This window comes from Pleuronectes platessa, chromosome 8, assembly GCF_947347685.1.
Source record: "Pleuronectes platessa chromosome 8, fPlePla1.1, whole genome shotgun sequence".
NCBI lineage: Eukaryota > Metazoa > Chordata > Actinopteri > Pleuronectiformes > Pleuronectidae > Pleuronectes > Pleuronectes platessa.
The window spans coordinates 12,118,727-12,142,457 of NC_070633.1; the positions used below are offsets into that span (position 1 = coordinate 12,118,727).

General features: G+C 46.0%; 1 protein-coding gene across 2 annotated transcripts in view; it reads left to right on the top strand.

Moving 5' to 3' along the window:
• ebf1a (EBF transcription factor 1a) overlaps window positions 1–18,998 on the top strand; it is a 58,717-nt gene extending 39,719 nt beyond the window's left edge. Inside the window, exons 11-17 of one of the 2 annotated variants that reach the window (XM_053428781.1) lie at window positions 4,729–4,817; window positions 8,140–8,205; window positions 9,344–9,506; window positions 10,778–10,957; window positions 14,116–14,313; window positions 14,608–14,676; window positions 15,952–18,998. In XM_053428781.1, the coding sequence (XP_053284756.1) occupies window positions 4,729–4,817; window positions 8,140–8,205; window positions 9,344–9,506; window positions 10,778–10,957; window positions 14,116–14,313; window positions 14,608–14,675 (764 nt within the window). In that variant the 3' untranslated portion in view covers window position 14,676; window positions 15,952–18,998. The remainder of the gene's footprint in view (window positions 1–4,728; window positions 4,818–8,139; window positions 8,206–9,343; window positions 9,507–10,777; window positions 10,958–14,115; window positions 14,314–14,607; window positions 14,677–15,951) is intronic. The other variant, XM_053428782.1, reaches the window with a different exon arrangement.
• The last annotated feature ends 4,733 nt before the right edge of the window (window positions 18,999–23,731 follow it).

The following is a 23,731-nucleotide window of genomic DNA, read 5'->3' on the forward strand; positions in this document are numbered from 1 at the left end:
CGATGTTTGGTTGTGTATCACCGTTTACTGGATTGCTGTCTTTGTAGCATTCATCAGAGAAGCTCTCCCTTTTCTTTTCTCCATGCAATATAGAGTGATAATACTCTCTGTCACTAGGACCCGTGTGTGTGTGACACGGGGGATACTGGCCATAGATTGGGGGGCTGCTGATGAATCGCCCTTGTCGTTCAAAAGGCAATCCCTCCCTCCTCAGTATGCAGCCTTGTCTCCTTAGTGCTTCCGCCACAGCCTCTGCTGATATTAAAAGGCTCTGCTGGCTCACATTAAGGCCGGCACTGCGCACGCCGACGAGCATCCGCACGCGCGCACGCACAAACATTAGGGGTAGTTTTTCAGCCCTGAGTGCAGATTAGGTGTGTAGGAAACATCACTCAGTTGTGGCTGAGGAGAAGCAGGAGTGGCGGGGAGGGAAAAAGACAAAAGTCAAGAACAGAATTTAAACCAGTCAGGGAAGAAGCTGATATCTCTCTCCCTCCCTCTCTGTGTCTAAGGCTCAAATTAGTTTTAGGAGCAGAGGAAGGACTGTCAGTCACTTGCCTGTCATTTTATATACCACAGACCCTGGGGTGAAACACAGATAAAGCCACAGTAAGTGTTGTAAGCATGAACATGCTCAATAAAGTTAGGATTTATTTGATTTGGCTCTAATGGAGTGATGAGTCAGCTTGACACACACACACTAACACACACTCTGATCCTGAGCACTTTGAGGACAATTTTGTTGATATAATGACTCAAGTGCAATTTGTGTGATAATCAGCGAGAAAATCTGTCGCCTGCTTTGCTACAGATTTGAAACGATAACAATTGTTAACCTTAAATTTACAGACATGTCCTACAATCACGTGCACAAGTGATACACCTACACTCAGGCACGCAAATGCAGCGTGTAGTCATCTGGCAATAAAATCGGGGTGCAGCCGAGAGCTGGTCAATTACTCGTCCTGCTCCTATTTGTGAATGCTGGTTTTTATTGAGCTTGGGTGGAGGCCTGCAGTTGATTAAAACGGCCGGTCTCCAGCTGGAGACAGGGCCCGGCTCAGATAGCTGCACACGTTTACTGCACACAGCCTTAAACATGAGGAAATCCACACCTCTATTTGAGATTGAGATTAATTTTCTGCACCATGTGGCTTGTCTCCCCTCTTTAGCATCCTCCCTTCTTATTACAGCAGCATCTGCTCCATGATGATGATGTAAATGGATTTCGAATGTAGATTATTTTATACCCCCGCTGAAATGAGCAGTGTTCACCAGCGGGAATGATTTCAGTGTGTTTTCTTATATCTTAATCCAAGCGTACACTTTTCATCCATTATTTTAAAAGAATTTGCATTTTTCCCGTTTAGTATCCACGCTGTCAGGTATTGTTAACTGTCGACACGCACTTTTTTCGCAAGAGATAATTAGAGCTTAGATTGTAGTAGCATCCACACCTCCATTGATTTGTAGAATCTCTTTGTGACCCCCCCCCCCCCCCCCCCCCCCCCCCTCCATCCTCCATCCTCCATCCTCTTTCTCCTCCTCTCACAACCTCAGCCTCCTTTAGGAGCAAAAAGCTCTACTCATCTGTTTTCTGTATATGAATTTCCAGCCGTGCATTAGTCTCCCTGACATGTTCAAGCGATGCTTTATTTAGCTTGTCGGATTCTGCAAATAAACGCAATCTCGGGGTTTATGGAAAAATGGATAAAAATTAGATTGTATGGTATTGATCCAGATTGTGAGTAGTTGGTGCGTTTGTGTGTGTGTGTGTGTGTGTGTGTGTATGGTGGTTATGAGGAGGGGGGGTGGGGGGGGCAGCTCTCATCTGTGTGAAGGGAGGAGGGGGGGTGAAGCCGTAATTCAGGGCTATTGAACCCCCTGCCACTGGCGGCATCGATCGCCAGGCAGCGCTTATGAGATCACACCTGAGCACTGGAGACTGCAGAGGGGAGGGGAGAGGGGGGGGGGGCGAAAGGGAGGGATGTGAGGAGGGAGAGGGGAGACGAAGGAGAGAGAGCGAGAGGAAGACTGAGAGAAACAGAGGGTTGTGATATGATCAGCTCCTTACCCACTGTCTGAGGGCCTGTTAAGGTGTGAACATCAAGCCTCAGAGCCAATTACCTAACCCTGCAACTCCACTCCCACACAAACAGGCTCGGTGTTGTGACATAGGAGGAGAAGGAGAGTCGGCGTTACTGGACACTCGCTGTAGTTTCCCCTCCTCCTCCTCCTCCTCCTCCTCCTCTTTCTCCACCATAGCTTCTCCTCCTTTCCTGTGTTTCCAGGACGACTCCACCACTCTGACCTCTCAATTATCCCCCCCCACCATCACCATCACCCTCGACTCTTTACCCCCCCAAACACCCCCCCCCCCACACACACACACACACACACACACCCCTTTTACTCCTCCCCTGAAGCTCATACCTCGAGCACCCCTCCACCCTATAGCCACCCCCCCTCACCCGTTCATACACACTCCCCCTGCGGCTCTGTGGGTTATTATAGTGAAATATGAAGCGGTGTGGATTCTGGGCTTCATGAAATTTCCATGAGCATTGATCTGATCTGATGTGGGTGATTGCTAGGTGAATCCCTCCAGTCCAGGGCTGTTGCTCATCTATTCATTTATTTATGGCAGTTATGTTTTACTGGCTTTGATTTGCTCTTCTGGAGAGCGACAGCTAAGGATTATAAATATACCTGTATAGGAGAGTGTGCTTTGAATCCTGGAGTGTACCTGCACACCACTCCTCGTTCCAGGCGGGAGCGTTCTCTTTTTCTTTTTTTCCCCTCTTCTTCTCCTTCCAACAATAATTCCTATGGCGCCTTGTGAGATATCGAGCATAAATATAAGAGCATAAAATGCCAAGATAATCCCCAAAGAGACAGAGCCAGGTAGTTAGCGGTGTGCCTTGTCCCCCGCGTACACCTCCCCCTGGTTTATGGTCCTTGAAAATGAGCAGAGACAATATCACTTCCTCTCTCAATTACCAAAATTGTCTCTTTATTTGTAATATTGGTATCTGTGTATGTCTCCGGGTTTTCATGCTATTGTTCACTCGAGGCTCATTTGGCACATTGTGGAGAACTGATAAAAAATTCATCATGAAAACAAAAGCCGTTGAGACGAAAAGGGAGGATGTTGTCGGAACAATCCCCTCCTCAGACTGCAGGCCTAATCCAGGGCAAATCCTCCTTAAGGCTTTAGAGAGATCAGACAATAGGGAAGTAATGTCAAATATTTGTCCTCAGAAATAATTCATACTTTATTTGTTGCATGTGATCATCTCATTGTTTTGGCTTATTTTATCAGTGGACCAGCTGCCATATAATGTGTGTCGTTCTTCAGAAGTTGAGCCTCCTTCTGGCATCTCCGCTCCTACTCTCTCCCCTCTGCTCTGTCTGTTCCTCGAGCTTTTCACCTTTCCTTTCTTTCACTCTTATGGATTACTGGAACAGCCCGCTGGGAGAGCATGTCCAAATACCTTTGTGTTGCCAAAACAGGGCATCACCAATGCCTGCTCCCTTTGCTCCCTTTGTCGTTGGTGTGTTGGAGCGAGTGGCTCAGGAGGCGCCAGGGTGAAGTCACCAGAGGTCCAGCAGGACAGCTTGTACTCATAGCCTCTGGGGGCCCTTTTTCTGAGGGCCGCCTAGTCAGCCTGGCTGCTCAGATGTGAGGCGAGCGGGGCATCAGCCCTCAGGAAACGTCCAAGCTGCGACCCACAGGGGAAACAGACGGAGGGAACAGACACATACATGCGATCCTCATGCTTCATGGCTCCTTTTCTCTCACTGTTTTTTACACACGTGTACATGTAAAAAATCCAAGTCGTAGCCACATGCACCGTTCCGCAAAGTCTTAACAGAACTAAAGTCTTACGGGCTGCAGCCCAGTAAAGTTGTCATGACTGCCTTCCATGTATGTGTACTGACTCCCCCGGCAAAATACAAAGAAACTGAAGGGGGGTAAAAGACAGAGAGAGAGAGAGAGAGAGAGAGAGATAGTACACTAGAAATGAATTATGTGTAGAGAGCACTTATCCAACAATCCTCCTCTGAAGTGTTTGTACTATGAGCCTCAGATCTTCATTGTATTTATTCTAATGTTTAAATATTCATGGTAAATCTTCTCATATTCAATTACCGTAGCACGACCAGCATGCAGAGAGAGTGCTTTCTCCCTGCTGCCTGCATTATCTGACTCTGTGTGTGTGTGTGTGTGTGTGTGTGTGTGTGTGTGTGTGTGTGTGTGTGTGTGTGTGTGTGTGTGTGTGCGTGTGTGTGCGAGTGCAACTCTCTCTACGTGTGTGTGTGTTTAGCTTGTTCCCCGGAGCGATCAAGCCTTTGTTATATTGGAACCAGGCTCTGTAATTGCTTATATTAGTCGCTGATCAACGCAAGACCACAAGACACACACACACACACACACATGCACGCCCGATTCCCTGACAGTCTTTTTATTAACCACCAAAGCAGGCGACAGAGAGAGATTCATTACATCACAGGCAAACAAAGACACACACCAGACTTAATAGAGAACACCCACATTTGCAGCGTGTAAAACCGCGCTTAATTCAGTCATTTTCTGCCGTCAGTCGATTCTCCTGCTTTATCTCTCGGTTGCTCTTGAACATTAGGTCTTTTCATTATTAAGAATCAAGCATTAAACACGTTTTTTCCCCGTCTCTTTTCCCCCCTCACCATCCGGATCGTGCTTAGCGCTGAACGAGCCAACTATAGACTACGGCTTCCAGAGGTTACAGAAGGTCATCCCCAGACACCCCGGAGACCAAGAGAGATTACCCAAGGTACAGTGCCGCCGCTCCTCCTCATGTGTCAGTAGCCGTGCTAGTTGCCACATGCACTCATTTTATAGGAATTTGTCTTGGTAACACTGGTGCAGAGACATATTGACAACTTCTAGGGTTTCATAGCATATATGGATACACATGGCACAAGGGCAGTATGACCTCACGTACAGAGGGATGATTGTGTGTTACGGACAGTGGGCTATACATGACACTATGCAGCGTGCACATAAACATTTTATCATATGTTCATGGTCATTTTCTGCTCAAACAAACACTGTATTTGAGCAGCGAACGCACAAACAACTCTATTCATCCTTCCACTGAGTATAAGGTCATTTAGACTGGCAAAGTGGGAGAGAGGAAAGGGATAGATGGAGGGAGGAAAAAGAGGGAGGGAGAGGGGGAGGAAAGGAAAGGAGGTTGAGGGGAGAGAGGAAGAGAGAGGCAGAAGCAGGTTAGGTGATCCATCATAGCTGTCCAGTCTTACCTCCTGCTGGGTCAGTGGATCGAAGTCAACCCCGGGTGGACTTTATTACTTCCAGCACACACACACACACACACATATGCACACACATACACAGAAAGGCACATACACACTCCTCCATGCCTCTGCGTGCACACACACACACACAGTGCTCTGAAGTCACCATGAGGCAGAGATGGAGAGCCCAGGTAGATGCAGAAGGAAGATAGAGAAATCACTTGTCCTCTCTGTGTGTCATGCCTGGTGGACACAAGACTTGTCCTGGTGAGTTCTGGTCTTTAGCCTATCAACCCCCTGTATCTCTCTAAATATCTTTGTATCTATCCATCTCCTCTCTCCTCCTCTTCCTCCCTTTCCTCGCCGGTGTCTCTGTCTCTTCTAAATGAACAGCGGTAGCTGGCAGGCCCAGTTGTTCATTTCAGCTCTATTGATTTGTGCCTTTATTGAGGTAATAACAGTTTGTTGACCACACTTCTCTCAACCGTTGGCCTCAATCATTACAGAGAGGGGCACACACTGGCAACTTCTCAAGAAAAAAAAGCGTCCGTTCACGGCTACCTTGGCAAAGTCCCTTTGTGGCCGGCTGGCTGCTCTTCAGTCAATTTTTAATCGAGATGGGATTGATTGGGAATATAATGTATTCACGTCCAGTGGCACCTTTTGCAAGGGGATTCTTAATGAACCCACAGCAGGAAACAAGCAGGATATCTGCAAGGGCCTGTTCTATCTCTGTATGTTACGGTAATGATCCGGTGTCCAGCTGAAAACAGCCCCATACTGTGCTCTAGCTGATAGTCACAGTGAGGAGGGAGTGCTGGGCAGCCAGACTCGCAGGGTGTTTAGCCGAGGCTGCGGTGAAGCTGGGGGTCTGGGGCCAGCTAATGAGTGACCGCCCTGCCAGACGAGGCCAGGCGCTGCTCTGGATCAGGTTCCCTTTCCTGTTGACGTCTCTGTGGGCCTGACTTTTACGGGAAGAGACCCTGCGCCCAGGAAATGGTCTCCCCTAACAGCAACAGAGCCAGGGAGGCAGTGCGGCGCTAACCACATTTATCTGTTTATCAGAACGACTCTGGAGCAATTCCTAATCGTGTTTAGCTACTGGACAGATCCCTTCGCTAACGAGAGGCTGATAGGTACAGACAGGGCACAGGGACCACTAGAGAGTGATTAATAGAGAGCAAAGAGGATAGAAGAGGAGAAGAAGAAGAGGGAGATGAGAGAAAGAAGTGCGGAGGCGCAGGTGAAGAGGAGGAGGTGCACAGACAGTGTAGGCCCTGAGGACAATTTGTTTTTTAGATGAGGTAACTGATGCTCCTCGTGTCCTCCCTGAACACCGTTCCACCCCAGCTGGGGATCTGTTTGTGTCCCGTCGCCTCACACGTTCCTCATTTCCAACTCCTCCTCTCTCTCATCCTCCTCCCCCCTGCTCCTTCCCTCCCCACCCTCCCCTCATCCATCCATCCATCTATCTAGCAATCCCTGGGAGGCATGGGACGTCGAGGAAAAAGCAAGAGAGGAGGAAGCGAGGAGCAGAGCATACATACTAAAGAACCACTTACCTACCTAGGGCCTCTACATCTCTCAATCACCTCGAGCGGGCCTCCTCTCTGCTCTCCCCCCTTTCCGTCCCCCCCTTCCCCGTTCCTGCCACCCCCTCTCCTGCTTCCCCCAGATAGTGCTAGTAATGGGAGGTTAACACAGAGGCAGCGCTCCCATTATTGAGTGAATTTAGCACCTCGGACAGCGCTCTGCAATCTTTATTGCTTTGCTGACCCTCTCGTCATGTCCTGGCTGTGCTCGACAGGCTCCACATGTGCACGGCTGTGTGTGCGGGCGCGTGTGTGTATGATATGAGGTCTGATTGAAAGGCGGTGTGTCACGGAACAGAGAGCACACATGCTCCAGGGCTTGTTCACAGCGAGGGATACACTCAGGAGGTTACAGCGCACAGCGTGTGTGTGTGTGTGCGCGTGCGCGAGTGGAAGGGGAAGGAGGGAGAGAAAGAAACGATGGGGAAGGCTGGGGGGGGGGAGAGGGGGCTGCAATTTTCTGGTTGTCGCGCCTCCAGCATATATCCTGGCCCCGGCACATTAACTTTTAAAAAGGGTTTCGTAGGGCTGTAGGTGTCTACATCACACGCGCACATATAACGACTGCCTGGAGTCACACACTCATACACTCAGGGAGAGAGGAAAAGAATAGAGACAGCGCGGGGAGAGAAAAGAGGGTAAGCGGTAGAAAATGAGCGCCGAGGAGCAGCAACACCGTGTTAGGATAAATGTTTGATGTGGGAAATTCCACTTGGCGGTTTTCATCCGAGCAATGATGTTCTACATTTATCACACAAAGTGGATGCAGGACTATTCACTCGGATCATTACCGGGGTTAATACGGGGCAGGAGACGGGTGTGTCCCGGCTGACGAGGGGAGTTGTATAGCCGTCAACCTGATGATATGTTGTGTTAAATGAGATTGATGCGTGATCATGTGCGTTGGATTCATGATCCGGCGCTGACAGGTGGGAGGGGAAGACGTAGAAGATGGTTGACTGATAGAGAGATATAGGCTCATGTTTTATTCACAGATAAGCGTATCTTCCCTCTGCTCTCCCAAACTGCCCCAGCGAGTAACAAAGTGCCGGGACAGGCCCATTTCTCTTCCTCTCTCTCTCTCTCTCTCTCTCTCTCCTTCCTCTGGTTGCCTCCATCCTCCCTATCACACTCTGTTCTGCATTCACAGCATAATGCAAGAAGGGAAATGTAATAAAAGTGACTGAACTCTTTGAGCTGTCACACGCGTGATCAATCTCCTTTGTCTTCCTTTGCTTGATTGTAGGAGGTGATCCTAAAGAGAGCAGCGGACCTGGTGGAGGCCTTGTACGGCATGCCTCACAATAACCAGGTAAAGGCACACACACACACACACACAAATTAAAGCCAAGCATGTAGACGAGCCTCGATGTGTTTTCTCAGATTAAATTATGTTTGTGGTTAGGACCACTGGCAGCTTCAAAAGCGGTGTCTCCGCCGGCCCCGCAGCTCCCCGCTGTGTTTTCACACAAGATCTGGGAACCACAAACACACACATGGGAATTTGTCGGTTCTTTTATCAGCTGATATTCTGAGGAGGAAGGGAGGAGAAGTGCAGTGAAAAACTAAATGCAGAGGGAGGCGAGGAGGAGAGCAGGGAAGGTAGAGGTGGGGCTCCAGAGGAGGAGAGGAAACAAAAATGAAGGAGGAAGAGAGGAAGAGGCAGGCTGTAGATTTGATGAGACTGTTAATGAGCCTTTCCTCCATTTACTGGAACCAATCCCACCACTCCCTGTGACCACTGATAAAAACCACTCAGCCTGCTGCGAGTTTACATGAGCAATATCTGGAGCAGGGATCAAACATTCTCATGAGAGCATTACGCCTCCATCAAGGGCATGTTCTTCTCTTCTTCTCTGTCCTCTTCTCTTCTTATCTTCTCTCCTCCTCCTCTCTCTACTCTGGGCTTCACTTCGCTCCTCTTTTCTTCTGTTGTCTGTCTCTTCTCCTCCTCTCTCTTTAGTTTTTCCTCTCTTTTCTCTTCTTTCCTTTTCATCTCTTCCCTTCCTTTTTCCTTCTTCTCTACTTGTCCCTTCTCTTCTCTGGTCCTCTCGTCTCGCCCCTCTTCTTTTCCCCTCTCCTCCTCTCTCCTTTTTTCTTTGAAGGGACTGTTGAAGGCCCGACTCAGAGTGAAATACTTATATTACAAGATGGTGAACAGTGTACAGGCCTTTAGTCACAGATGGACTATTGGGGGTATTTTATATTCTGGGGGGACGGGGACGGGGGGGGAGACAGCTGCTGATTAATTAGAGAAATCAATTGATTGATCAGTTTTGTTGCTTTGTTTATATTTGTTTAACTTTTTTTGCTTTTGAGTGATGGTTTAGAGTGACTTCTCTTTTCCCTGCAATGGTCCAAGAAAACCTCTCCTCCCATCCCATCCCCTCCCCTCCCTCCTGGCTCTGTTGCTGACCACATCTCTCTCTTTCTTTATCCCGCATTACCAGGAGATGATTCTGAAACGAGCGGCCGATATCGCAGAGGCCCTGTACACAACGGTGCCAAGAGGGCACAACCAGCTCTCCAGTCTTGGCAGCGGCTCCGTCCATGCTGGCATGATGTCTGTAAACTCCTTCACTGGGTCGGAGGTCGCGCAAACGGGCAATCAGGGTGAGCAAGCTCAACGGGAAACGGGAGAAGTCTATCATCATGGGAAATGCGGTGCTGATTTATGTGTTGTTTTTTTCTTTTTTGGGATAGATTGTAAATATGAGTAGTGCGATAGGGAAATTTTATTTTTCACGTGGGAAATACAGAGAGGGTGATTTAAGAGCCCGTAGAAAATAAGAAAGAGCTTGAAAAAAATAGAGGAGAGGAAGAGGGGGAGGAGGGTTGGAGATGGCAGCAAGAAACAGGGAAAACTTGAGAGGGGGAACGAAAGAAGACGAAGGGAGTGAAGAATGGTGAAAAAGAGAGTCATGGATGGAGTGCGATGGAGAAATATGAGTGGGTCCTAGGGGTGTGTATATTAGACAGGGGTAGGCCCCTGTCTGACAAAGAGAGATGTGGGTGCAGTCAGTGGTGATTCATCACATGTATCAGGGGATGAAGAGGAAGACCTGCCTCTGGATGCGTCTCAATACTCACAATGAGCTTCCTCTCCTCTTCCTCTGCCCTTCATCCATCTGGACATTTCCTCAGATGTGAAGAAAACAACAGATATCAGCTTTTTGACTTGTGGCCTATTCTGATCTCCATCCCATAGCAGATGAGAACAGGGAATTGGTGGTACCTAATTATAGAAGTGGAGGCTAATACAGGTAGTGAAGTGCGGCCCTTGTTTGCACCAGAGAGTACAAATTCCTGATGTTTAATTCCAGCTGTGGTTATTTTTTCTCCAGTGTCAGCGTGTTTGACCTGAGATATGTATTTATAGTCATCGTTTCATCGTGTCCTCCTTCTGTTCGCCGCCCCTGTATGTAAAGCGGGAGGGAGACAAATGTTCTGTCAGAAATACTGGCTTCATTCTTTATAAATTACAAGAGGGCTGCAGAGGCCTTTTAGTGTTAATTGCCTTATCAATATATGTAATTTTGGTGAGGAGCCACTAAGGTTAAAGGCCACTTTTTTTAAGGGGCTGGATTGTCGACCGACCCCTCTCATATCATTCTTCCTCCGCTCTGTTCATTGCTTTCTCACTCTGCCATATGCTGTTTTTTTTTCTTCTTTTGGCTTATGAGTCCATTAGCCATGTAAGGAAACGAGTATCTGGCAGCGTTGCATGTAGGCTTTCTGGTTTTTTGTTTTGACTGCCATCTGCTATGCCCCTAACACCTATTCTTTCTCTCTCTCTCTCTCTCTCTCTCTCTCTCTCTCTCTCTCTCTCTCTCTCTCTCTCTCTCTCTCTCTCTCTCTCTCTCTCTCTCTTTCCCTGTCCATAGGTTTCAGTAGGAATACAAGCAGTGTGTCCCCTCACGGTTATGTCCCCGGCTCCACCCCCCAGCAGAATAGCTACAGCTCTGTCTCCAATAGCATGAATGGCTACGCTAACTCTGGCATGGCAACCTTGGGCACCTCGCCCAACTTCCTCAATGGATCTGCCGGCAACTCGCCCTATGCTAGTGAGTACATACACCACATCGTAGCTCTGAAAACTAGGTAGGGGTTGACAAAGGCTACATCCATACCACTACGTTTTAAATCATGGATTGGAACTAAAACAATCTGTCCACACAAACGTTTTGGCTCAGTATCAGTTTTAATCCCTATCCATATTGACATGCCTGAAAACACATATAACGTGACATGCAACTCACGTACGCTGGACATATATGTCCCATGCATGTCCCAGTGATGTTTGTTGGAAGGGGGTCGTGATATAGGAGCCTGACTTATCAGCAAAGGCTAGGTCAAAACCGAAAAATACCCAATCATTTAGCATCTCTAAAACTTTGGAATAGTGAAGATGCCATTCTGTCCATAATAGAATGGATTTGTGGAATGGGTGTAGCCACAAATCGAGGCAGGCAAGTTAGACATGAATGAATGAGAGGCTTTTGTACATGAAAGAAGAAGAAAGTCTGATGGTTATTGACACAGGGAGGTGGAAACGAGAAGACAGCACGCAGGGAGAGTCTTTCAGTTCAGCTGGCTCATCTGTTTCTTTAAGAACAGAGTCAAACGCAAATCCTCACTTTATTGGCCAGGGGAGCAGACCACCGAGCACCCCCCCTGACACACACACACACACACACACACACACACACACACACACACACACACACCTCTACATTAAAGACCCTTGATTAAATCAATAAACTAATTGCTAGAGAAGCAATTCCATTTCAGCTCTTTGATTCCTGGGTGTTAACAAGTATTTTAACAGGCTCATCGGCCCCACACAGACACTTTCAATCAATGGCCCCTCGGCCTGCCTTTGTAGGTCCAATTTTCATTAATTGATTAGTTAGGCCCCTTCATAAATGGATTATGACTTTATTGCGAGGATTTGTCAGGAAGAGCCATAAAGGCTAAGTGTTGGATAATAACAACAATAAAGGCAGAAGCAGATATCAGAGGGCAGGTGAAATACGACTCGGCTGATTGTAAAATCACTGAGGGGGAAAATGCTCTTAGTGTATTAGCAGACAAAAGACAAACCCGGGAGGGAATGGTCGGGAGGCTGTCAGGAGGAGAAGGGGTTTGGGCTGTGAAGATAACCTGTGGTCGAGTCTCATTTTTGCAACTTAGAAAGGAAATCCAGCTCACAGCTATTGTATATTAATATTAATCATAAGAATCCAAATATTTAATGAAATAAACGTTTATATTAAATGCTGTTTTGGTGTGTAATCTCACATCATTTAATCCAGAGCTCTAGTAATGAAATTAATCTGATCATTTCAAAGATTTAATTCCTGGACACACCAGCTTGAAAACACTAAAAGTGTGTGGTGACCCGCAGAGTTCATCTCTGGTGAACTTTAAGACAAAGGATTAAGCCGTTGACCAATAGCAATTGGTCTTGACAGTGTCACTGGAGAGTCCTAAATGGAGGAGGTTATTAGCTGAGTGTTGCCATCCAGTTAAATTCAACCTCCTTGTTAGCGTTACTTCTCTACAAACACAGGGGTTACAGAAAATCATGTAATTGTTCTGTACCCGGTCTTACCTTCCTGCTAGCAACAAAGCTAATGAGGTTTCTTAAGCTAAATGACAGTTAGCTTGCAATTCGCAATCACATTAGCATAAAGCTTCTTCCTTTTATCTTTCAAAGCTGATTAGAATGAAATTCGATCCAAACCGGAGAATAAAGTGTCAGCAGTGATGAAATATCTCAGCTCAGAGAAAATTCAAAGACTCTCAGATATACACGCTGTGTCCTAGGTCAGGAAAGGCATAGTCTACACAGCCCACATAGGCACACGCCAAACCCTAGTGAAAGTCATGTCTACCAAGGATTGCATCGTATTGAAACCTGATAATAACATTTAAAAGTTTACTCTTTAGGTGTATTAGTCACATTGTTTCCCGCATAAATTTCTTTAAAAAAAAATGTTCGTCAACAACGCGCGATAAATGATGGGATAGGTGGGCGTGAGAAAGATCCACATGTTGAAGCCTTTATTGCTTGGCGATTAAAGGATTCATTTGTCGGTCACGTTTGAACAAGCTTTCATAATTGGGAAAGCCATGTCGGGCTGCTGTGATGCAATTGCTCTTCAATTGCATCCACTGAAGGAGAAGGCTCCTTAATTTGACAGAGGTACTGTAATTATTTGTAGTATATTGAGCTTAACCTTTAGCAGTTAACTCGCTAGCTAATAATTCACCAACTAATCAAGCCCTAGAAACCCTGTCAGCTTCTACAACAAAATATGCTCCTAAAACAACAGATGAAGGGCTCAGCCATATGACCAATATCTTGTATCCGCAGACAAAAGCCTCTTACCACGTCTGAGTTTAGAGTTTGTTTAAAGCCGTCGACCGTCTCGGTATCATTCGACATGATTCTTGGTGGAAAGAGAGATTAGTGGTTGTTGAGTCTATTGTGGGAGCCTGTCCATGGTTTTGTGTCAGACTTCTCACACGCAAACTTCGTCCATTCAGCCATCTTATGTGGTGGAACATAAAGCAACTTCCAATTTATGGAAAACATTGCAGTTAAAAGCTCATTGTATTTGCAACACAACAAAATAAACAATAGAGCATAATATGAAACAATATATACATTCACACAGTCCAATATGAACACAGAGAAGCATCTAGTGACCAGGCAGCAGACACCATGTACTATCAGCACATTTGTTGTATTTACTGTTTATAACTGGTTCTGGAAACACATTATGGGTACAGCCCCCTGAGTTTGCGTGGAGATGTTTATCAAGTTGTAGTAACCCCTGAGCCGAGGATGAGTCATCAAAACCGACTGATCAAAGGGAAAGAAAATGCTCCGAGCTGTTTTCAGTGCTAGCTAAACACATTTTTGTCTTAGCTATGGAATATCTCCCTGCCAGGTGATTTTACTTATTAACTCAAAAAGAAAAAAGTCCCAGTTTAATGATCTGAGTCCAAAATATTATCCCTCCTACCATTGTCCATTGACCAGTCCCTTTCTGTTCATCCCGTCTTCCTGTCCTCTGCCCACGGTCCTCTCTCTAACCCCGTCTTACCCCCTCTCCGTCTTCACCCTTCCTGCCTGTCCTTCCCTGACATGCTCCCTCTGACCCCCCCTTAATCCCCTACCCCCCCATTGCCACCCGTCTCTCTCTTCTCTCAGTCGTCCCATCAAGCCCCACCATGGCCTCATCGACGAGCCTGCCCTCCAACTGCAGTAGCTCCTCCGGCATCTTCTCCTTCTCCCCGGCCAACATGGTGTCTGCAGCCGTCAAGCAGAAGAGCGCCTTCGCCCCTGTCGTTCGACCCCAGAACTCCCCCCCGCCCACGTGCAATAGCTCTAATGCTAACGGCCTGCAAGGTAAGATGTCAAAAACAAAAAGCCACCAGGCATTTATTTACATATTTAATACAATTTTAGCTGCTTATGTGGAAGAGATTGTAGTATATGTACTGAAAAAGTCAGGCTAGTTACTCAGAAACTTTCACTCTCCTGCTTTAATCCTGCTTTTCTCCTCCTTATGATAATAATAACTCACTTTTACCCCCCCCCCCCCACTTCTTTCTCCGATCCTCCTTTTCTCCCTCCTCTTCACTCCCTCTTTTTCCTTTTCTTTCCCCTCCTTGAACCCTCCATTCTCCTTCCTCATTGTAGATCAGTCTTTTGTGGACTCTAGCAAGTACTCATCAGCCAGCTCTCTGCAGGGCCTGGCCTTCTCCTGAAGTATGTTATCCCTCGCTCTGGCTCTTCTCTTTTTTCTCCCGTTCTTTCCACCGCACACTATCCCACCGCTCGTTTCTTTTTGCGAACACCAGCTCATCCTGCCCTACCCTTCCTTCTCTTTTCTGTTTTTATTTGTCGCTCTCGACTCGTCAGAGAGGGACAGCATGCCACACCATATGTGTTCCATTTCCTGTTTTCGCTTCCTGCTTCCTGCCTGCGCTTTCAGTGGGTGTCTCTATGAGGAGGAGGTGGTGGTGCCGGGGGAGGGTTGGGGCCTGTTGCGCCACCACAGGTCATTCTGTTTTCTCCCATTTCCATTCGAATGCAGCGCGGGGTCTGTTCGTCTAGGCAGGATGTTGTATGGTGTTGAGATCCTGAGAGAGAGAAATGATGGATGGGAATCTTTATCAGAGCCCCAAGCTAAGCACTTCCTCACTTCCTCTGTCGGCGTTGATGAGCGCTGACCATGGTGACCCAGGGGCTAGTGGCCACTGTGTGCTGATCACGCTAACACACTGACACACACACACACACACACACACACACACACTATTCTGTTAATCCCAGCAAACCGGAGACACTTAGGAAATAACCAGGGAATTAGTGGATTGAAGAGAGGGAGGGATCAATAGGCAGCCAATATGTTATATGAAAAATTCCTCCCTGTGATGGCTTCGGTGTAAAAATGGGGGGAAGGGAGAGGGGGAGGCGGCAGTGAGGAGGTGAGAGTAGGAGCTATATTGGCACGGCGGAGCACGATATAAGAAGTCAGGAATGTTAATAAAGCTCCCCGCGAAAGGCCCGCAGATTCCATTTCCATCTCCGAGCATCGAGCGGGATTTCATCACCTCGGTCATTCCACGTCACCGCCATGCTCTCTCCCTCGTGTCTGATTTACGGCCGGCGATTGCACGACGGCCTCTCACGCTGTAACTGCTAACAATTAACAGAGGGAGCTCTCGCATGAAGCTCATTCAGAAAGCCCCGCGAAGAGTTGAATCATGTCGTCGGCGCGAGTCAAGTTTGTGGCGCGGCCAAGGGAAAATGTTTTGATTTTCGGGGGCCACCGAATGAAGAGATAATGAGGGAGAGTCGTCTTTGTTCGCCAGATGCTGGAGCACATTGCTGTTATGTGACTGTTGTGATGACAGATGAAACCCAGCAATCACATGACTGACCCCTCTCTCTCTCTCTCTCTCTCTCTCTCTCTCTCTCTCTGTTTCGTTTTTTCCTCCCATTTCTCTTCCTCCCCCCCCCTCTTTTCCCACAAAGCAGCGATTCCCGGGATGATCGTTCCACCCATGTAGAGGAATCTGGGATGGCTGGAGATTTGGGATTTTTTTTTTTTTAAAGAGGAAAAGACACAGTAGCAGAGTCTGGCGAGTCTCTGCCATGCTCCGGAGCTGAACTGAAGGAAGTCAAGATAAGACGCCAGGACTCTGTTAAACTCAGGCCTTTCCATTGGGATTTCATCTGAAGGGATAAGGGGGAAAAAAGAAGGAACAGTCCGAACCTTTGTGATGTTATTTTCCTCTTGGTTGAATTAGTGTAGCTTCTCTGACATGGCCTCTCGTGGAGTGTGTAGAGACTGATAGTTTGCCCACAGTGTGACACTGACCTCATGAAAAGAGCATTTATTTATCTTTATGTTTATGCCTGTAAGGTTTGGCTTCGATTAGCGGAGGCCCCCCCCCCACACACACACACACCAACGTCTCGCAATCCATAGCTCGCACAAACAACAACAAAGTGTCGGTTTGGCCGTGGAGTTTACCTAACCTCTGTCACAATAGAAGATGCTTTCCTTAGCTCAGCTGGCTTTTCTGAAAACCACCAAGCAGCCCGCCGGCCAAATGGAGCAAAGGTCGAGAACACAGAAAAAAGGCAAAGAAATACAAACACGAGCAAAATCATAAACCCCTTAATTTTGCTGCTAATTTTCCCACACAACTAAAAGTGGTGTATCAAAATCTCCCTGTGCTATATTTTAAGATCAGAAACCATGCCTCTCTTTCTCTCTTTTCTTTTTTTCTCATTTAGTTTGTTTGTTTGACTTTTAATTAAAAAAAAAACTGTGAGGATTGAGCTGTTTGCAATATGCTTTTTCTGCTTGGCGTGTGAAGATTTAGCCAAAATTGACGTTTTGTCGGAGGTTTTAGCGAAAGACTTGAAAAGCCAGAGGATGTGTGAGTCCAGCCAGCACTGTACTGAAGGAGTCTAGCAAATATCAGATTAGAATAAATGCGTGATTATATGTGATATATTTTTGTACATAAAAAAAAAACCAATGTTGAATTTTTCATTTGACATTGAGTTTTCTTTTTTGTTTTTGCGATAGGTATAGTTTGAAATGTAAACATTAAATGTCTTAAGGCAGCTTCTCAATGCAGAAGATAGATTTACTGTGTGTTGTCAATATCTCATCTGCGAAACATGAGAAACATGGATTTGGATACAAAAAAGGGGATTCCTGTAAAATATCCTATAAATAATGTATTTATCCCTTGTATTTGTACATTGCCTCTCACCCCCCTCTGTTTAGTTGTGTTGTGTAAGTTTAATACAGTAAGTGAACATATTTCACAGTGTTTTGTTTCATTATTACTGTTGTCCCCCACTATTTAAATGTGACTTTTTTTTTTTATTCTTTTTTTTCTTGTTTTCGTTTTGTATGTTGTTTTGCATCGGTATACCATGCTTTCATTTGTTGATTTAAAACATGCCATTGTCTATTTTTGTATTATTTGTAAGTTAATAAAAAACAATTTCATTTTTTTCCTTTTGAAAATGTTTATTGTACGGCAACAAAGTAGCATCTTATTCAGAGTATTTGGTTGAAGTAGATTTTTTAAGAATATATACACACATTAATATATACTGTAAATCTATATCTTTTTTGTTTGAGGCTTTCAGATTGATACTGTTCTTGAACTGATAATATGCATGGGTTCTTCTCTTGAGTGACACTTTCGTTTTCTGTGCGTGGAAAAACCAAGAGAAGGAAGAAATTGCTCTGTGTTTTTTCTTTCTTTGTTTTTCCTCTTCTTTTCTCCCTCCTCTGTTCTTTCTTTTCCTATGTTATTTATGCCTGCTTACATACTGTATCTATATACTCTTTCTTTTCTTTTCTGTCACTGTAATCTTTACCAGCAGTCTAGATGCCTTAACAATGCAAACCCATTCTTCATTCAATCACGTGTACAGTTTTCTACCCTCACCACAATTGTCTATTGCCACAGAGGAATTCATGGGAACTTGGGGACAAAGCACAAACCCACTCCGTTTGGTGGTGAAGCCAGACTAGAATACAAAGAGCCATAATTCAACAATCACACACACCCTGATGTACTATAATACTACAGCGATGGCATGCTTTGAAGGACAGTCAGCGCTGAGAGGCCTCTCTCAGCTGTGCTCATTGCACTGAAGTGTTCACACAAACACTTTATCTTTTTGTTGTAGCGATTAAATATATCATTTCTTTTTCGATTAATGAAATAAGTTAAACAGCATGGTGGTGATATTTCTAGTTAACCACAGGATCACGACCGAGCGACGACACTGAGCTGTTTTATTGTAGTACAAAGGGGCGCACAGTGAAGACGAGCACTGTCACAGCACAATTTTACTCTCACACATGGAGTCGTACAGGTCCGACTCCAGTATCTGACAGTCGATCCCCCCGGTCCTCTCCTCTCCCTGTTTCAGCCTTTTGGACAATACAGCTTCATTACAAGCCAAACAGAACAAGAACGAGTGAGGAGGCATGAAACGGAGCTCTTTGGCCCCTCGGCCATTTCTGTAGTCTTTTTCTTTGTGTGTCTTCAAGCTGTTGCTGGACAGAGAATAGGGCTTTTCACTCTGCTTTTCTTTTCTAGAGTCTGGTTTTGTTAAGTGGGTAGAGAGGAGCGTTTTAACAGAGGCGCCTGCTGACAGACGAGTGTTTTTCAGGCACTTGGGTGCCTGCGCTGGCCTGGGCCGGGGCAGGAGGGGCCGCACCATATCTGTTTCAAATGAACGACAGAGGTCTGTTGTATACAATGGTTGCTTTGTAAGCAAAGTTCCATCCCGATTATAAATATTGGTAATGGGTGACAAAGTTTTGTATTTAGGTAACAAACAAACAAAAAAGATGCAAACCAAATAGCTGGTGTCTATTTTTTCCTCTGTTTTGTCTTTGACTGCAAATACACTGAACAGCTCTATGATATAAGGGAAGAAAAAAATCTACTGTATAGATTGTTATTGTTTTTGATGAAAAATGAGCTGTAAGATAACTTTTGGACTCACAATGTTGAATTAAAGTTACCTCTTGTCTGTGACCTATGTTGTTATTTTGTTATTTTAAAATATTATTAACATACGTTTCTGATTTGAGTTACAGCAACTTCATTATTTGCTTATATAGTATTTACTATACTTTAATGCATTGTAGATTTAATTTTGAACATTGACATTTCTTCCAGTCAGTCTAAACTCAATAATCTATAATCTCAACATGAAAAGACATATTACCAACATATAGAAACTTAAAAGCTCATATTTATAAAAAAAAAACATTCAGACCCTTTACTATGGTGCTCCACATTGTCGTCACCTACATCATGTTTGCTTTAATTATCCATAAGCAATGAAGCTATGAAGTGCAAGGAACAAGACATAGATCAGGACAAAGGTGTAAAACCATGTTTAAAGCTCTGAGTGTTTCAACAGTGGCCTCAATAACCCAAACTGAAGGATTTTCAAACCGGGAGTCTTCTTAAAGTTAACTGTCCCACTGAAATGGATAAAGGTAATAGAGAGGTGACCAACAAACCAGCTGTCACTCTAACAGAGACGTCCTCTGCAGCGACTGGACAACTTGCCGAAAGGACAATAGTCTCAGCAGCGCTCCATCAATCAGGACTTTATGGTAGAGCGGCTGGACGGAAGCCACACTGAGTAAAAGGCAGTTGACAGGACACTTGTAGTCTTCCTGACAGAAATGAAATGATTTTGAAAGGATGAAGGAAAATGATTCAAAACAAAAAAAAACTGCAAACATGCCAGGTACTACATCACCTGGCTAATATGATGTGCACTGTAAAGCATGGAGGCAGCATCGTCATATGAGGGGGGTTTCAGCTGCAGGGAGACCGGTCAGAACTGAGGGAAGGATGAATGCAGCCACAAATAGAGAGGTCCTTGAAAAAATCATGCAGACTGCAATTGTTCACCTTAAGAAGAATACAGCCGAGACAATGGTGGAGTTGCTCCGTCTCTCACTGTCCCCGAATGATACAGTCAAAGGTCAAATTTAAACCCCGGAGAACATCTGCAGGGAGACGTGAAGATGGCAGCTCACCAACATTTCTCATCCAATCTGAAGGAGCTCGAGAGGATTTGCCATGAAGAATAGGGTAAGCCGCCCAAATCCAGGTGTGCAAAGCCCGTTGAGACTTTAGCCAAGAGGACTTGAAGCTGTATCTGCTGCTGAAGGAGCTTCTACAAAGTCTTTGAATTATGGGAATGAATTATTTTGTGAGTTGGTCAGAACAGTTTGTCAGAACAGGTCATTAAGTGCAACCTTCATGGGCAAATATCGGAATTTCATCCTTTAAAATGAAATCTACAACGCGATAAAATGTACAAAGGGCAACAGGGGGTCTGAATATATTTCTGAAGCCGCTGTGCGGAGACCAGTGAGGATTTGTGGTGTTTATTCTCTTGCTTGACTGAAAATGTCACTGGCTCATATAGCTGACGGGCTGCTGACTGAGAATAAGAGGAGGCCTGGCTGAGAGTAATTCCACAGGTCAGAGACACAGGCCTGCGTTACCCCCCACCCCCCCCCCCCCCAGGCTCCTTCCTCTAATGAATCTAATTCATTAATGCATTACTGATGGCATGGTGAACATGGTTAGCCTGACAAGTTTCCTCCTAAACATATTAGTTAATGATGATTCCAAGGTTATTAATTGCGAACGCACCAGCCCACCAATAATTGAGTCATCATTTGCATACCCGGTCATCAGCAGAAAATTAATTTATTTTTTATTTTTTTGCATATCTAATTTGGAGGGGCCGCGATTGGATTAGCAGGAGACAACAGCGGATCCCGGGTTTCTGCTGACCTCGACGTGTTCCAGGGTCTCCACGGTGACTGGAGGCTTCCGTAACGCCGGGGGGGGGGGGGGGGAGAGAGAGAGACGACCTGGAAGCACTGATGAGTTAAGGGCTCGTAAACACCGTGCAGGCTTGTGTGTGTGTGTGTGTGTGTGTGTGTGTGTGTGTGTGTGTGTGTGTGTGTGTGTGTGTGTGTGTGCGTGTGTGCGTGTGTTTGCCTGCTTAATTGCCCAAAGGTTCACAACTGCAGAGGGCTGTTTATTTTTTATTTTTTTCCTCCCATATATCTAATAACGGAGCTGATAGTTGCTGACAAACAGTAAAGAGGGTTGGGGCGTGCACAATTTAGCAGTAAGAGGTGGGATATTGAATTATGGAGGTTACACTCTCAGTGCAGGGGAGAACGAGTCCTGGAGCCTAATGTTTTTGATTAGCGAGCCAAACAGTGTTGCAGTGCACAGCTGCAGGGATTCGCAACCCCCCCCCCACAACCCCAAACGCAGTTTGTACTTTTAACACACATGCACACACTCATAAATCATAAATACACATAGACAAAAGGTGAAGCCATTTTGCTCTTTATTTCCAGCAGCTTTTCAGGCCCAGATAGACTGGTCAGTGTGGGAGGAGGACAATAGGAGTGGAAAGGCCGAGGGCAGCGCGGAGCTGGCGGACCTCAGCCCTCTGGAGACATAACATTAAAGACGCTATTCCTGGAGAACCGCTCCTCCAGATAGAGGCGGCAGAGCCTTCGCACATCAAGAGAGGTGCTGTTCAGGAGCTTCTGTGCTACTAGTTGCCTAATGAAATATATTAATGTGCACGCTGTATTCCTTGCTCTCCCACTCCTCTTCGTCGTTCTCCCTTCCTCCCTCACGTTGGACACATGAAGGGAGGAAGAGCGGAGAGGCGTGTTTGAAAGAAAAACAGGAGTCCCCATGGGGATCCCGGATAAAGAAAGAGAAGGAAAGAAATAGAAAGAGGAGAGGAATGCTGAGTGTGAGTGAGTTTGGGAGGGGGGGGGGGGGGGGGTATTCAGAATGGAGGCAGACCTAGACAGTGAACAAAAGACGAGGAGAAAGAGGAATGAATATTAATAATATTCAGTGCAGGAAAATAGTCACAATGGACATCATGAAGAGACGTAGAGAGGCAACGGGAAGCAAGTTCCTGGCCCTACTGTAATGAATGTGTGTTTCCAGATGCACACGAGCTGCATGTTCCGCATCTGCGTGTGCACGAACACGCCTGCCGGTAGAAGACAGAGCATATCTGAGTGCAGGCAGTGTATGAGTGTGCACTAACATCCCAGGCTGCACGCTGGCGCTCGTACGGCGGCTGTGTGGGTCGTTTCCCACAGTAATTATCCCGGTGACTGTGGGTGTCTGTCTATGATCTGTGTGGTATACCTGTCAGAGGCGGCCCGGCAGAGCCCGTGCTTTATATTCCCCTGTAATTGCTGCCGCTAATTTACTGTGTGCGCTGGCCTAATGAGTAGGGAGGTGAGGGGCTGGGGTATGTAATGGATGTTAGGGAGATAGGGATAGAGAGATGGATTTCACCACTGAGAGAGAGAGAGAGAGAGAGAGAGAGAGAGAGAGAGAGAGAGAGAGAGAGAGAGAGAGAGAGAGAGAGAGAGAGAGAGAGAGAGAGAGAGGGGAGGAGGCCGGTGAACTGTGTGTGTTAAGCAAGCATGTAGAACACTTATCTTTATTGTTCTACTAAAATGAAAAAAAGAAAAAACAAAAGATACGCTATTTGCCCCTCCTTCTCCTCCTCCTCTCCCCCCTCCCTCTCTCTTTCTCTCTCTTTCTCTCTCACTGTCCCCCCCCCCCCCCCGTCCTCCTCCCCTCAGCTGATGTTACAGTGGCGACTGCATCGGGCGCATTAGACAACCTTTTTGTTATGTTGATTAATGGTAAAAGCAAATCCATAAATAATATGGATTATTTATTCCATTTATTCACATGCTAATTAGAGCCAGGAAGCAGATACCTCAGAGAGATTTTATTATTCCCCCCCCCCCCCCCCTCATCATCTGTTCCAGTGCGAGCAGACAGACCGACTGACATTGAGACAGTCACATATTAATGTCATTCACACTTTGAAGCACCAACGGTATCTTGTGATGGGGACACGTCCACCCTTCATTTCTCCCTAATGAGGTCACTATAGAGGCCAGTGGTTGCTGAACGCACACACACACACACACACACACACACACACACACACACACAAGCTCACACACGCACACACCCTGTGTTTGTATATACACACACTCTACCTCGCTGCGCAGTCTTGGATTGACGGGGTCGTCTTTGATTGATGCACCATGGTTCCTCCACATGTTCTACAGCTCACTCATTTAATTATGTTTTCCAAGCATCATTAAGTACCATTATATTCTATCATATTCTAATGAGAGAGGTGGCCGGTCGCAGGACAAGCTAATTGGTGATTAATGTTGTGTATCAGTGAGAGACAACGCAAGATTGGCCATTTAATGGCACAACACTGTATTTAAGTGCTGAATGTGTAAAAACACAAACAGAGAGGAGGGGGGGGGGGGGGTGGAATTAGTAGAAGTCGGGATTGAAATCAGAACAGATATCAGGTTCTTAAAGGTCTAATCTCCTACTCGTACCTCTTCACACACACACACACAAACACACACACACGCACACTCACACGTAACCACACACACACACACACACATTCACACGTAACCACACACACACACACACACACACACGCACACACACATACACGTACACACACACTTTATTATTGTGAACTGTTCACCTATTAGTTGGATAACATACCCTTTGTGAGTCTAACCTGCTCCTCCAGTTTAAGCACTAGCTCAGTATTGATGCACTGCGTCACAGTTACGCACATGAGCGCAAACACTCATACATAACAGTTAACCTTAACAAGGACCTCAGAAATG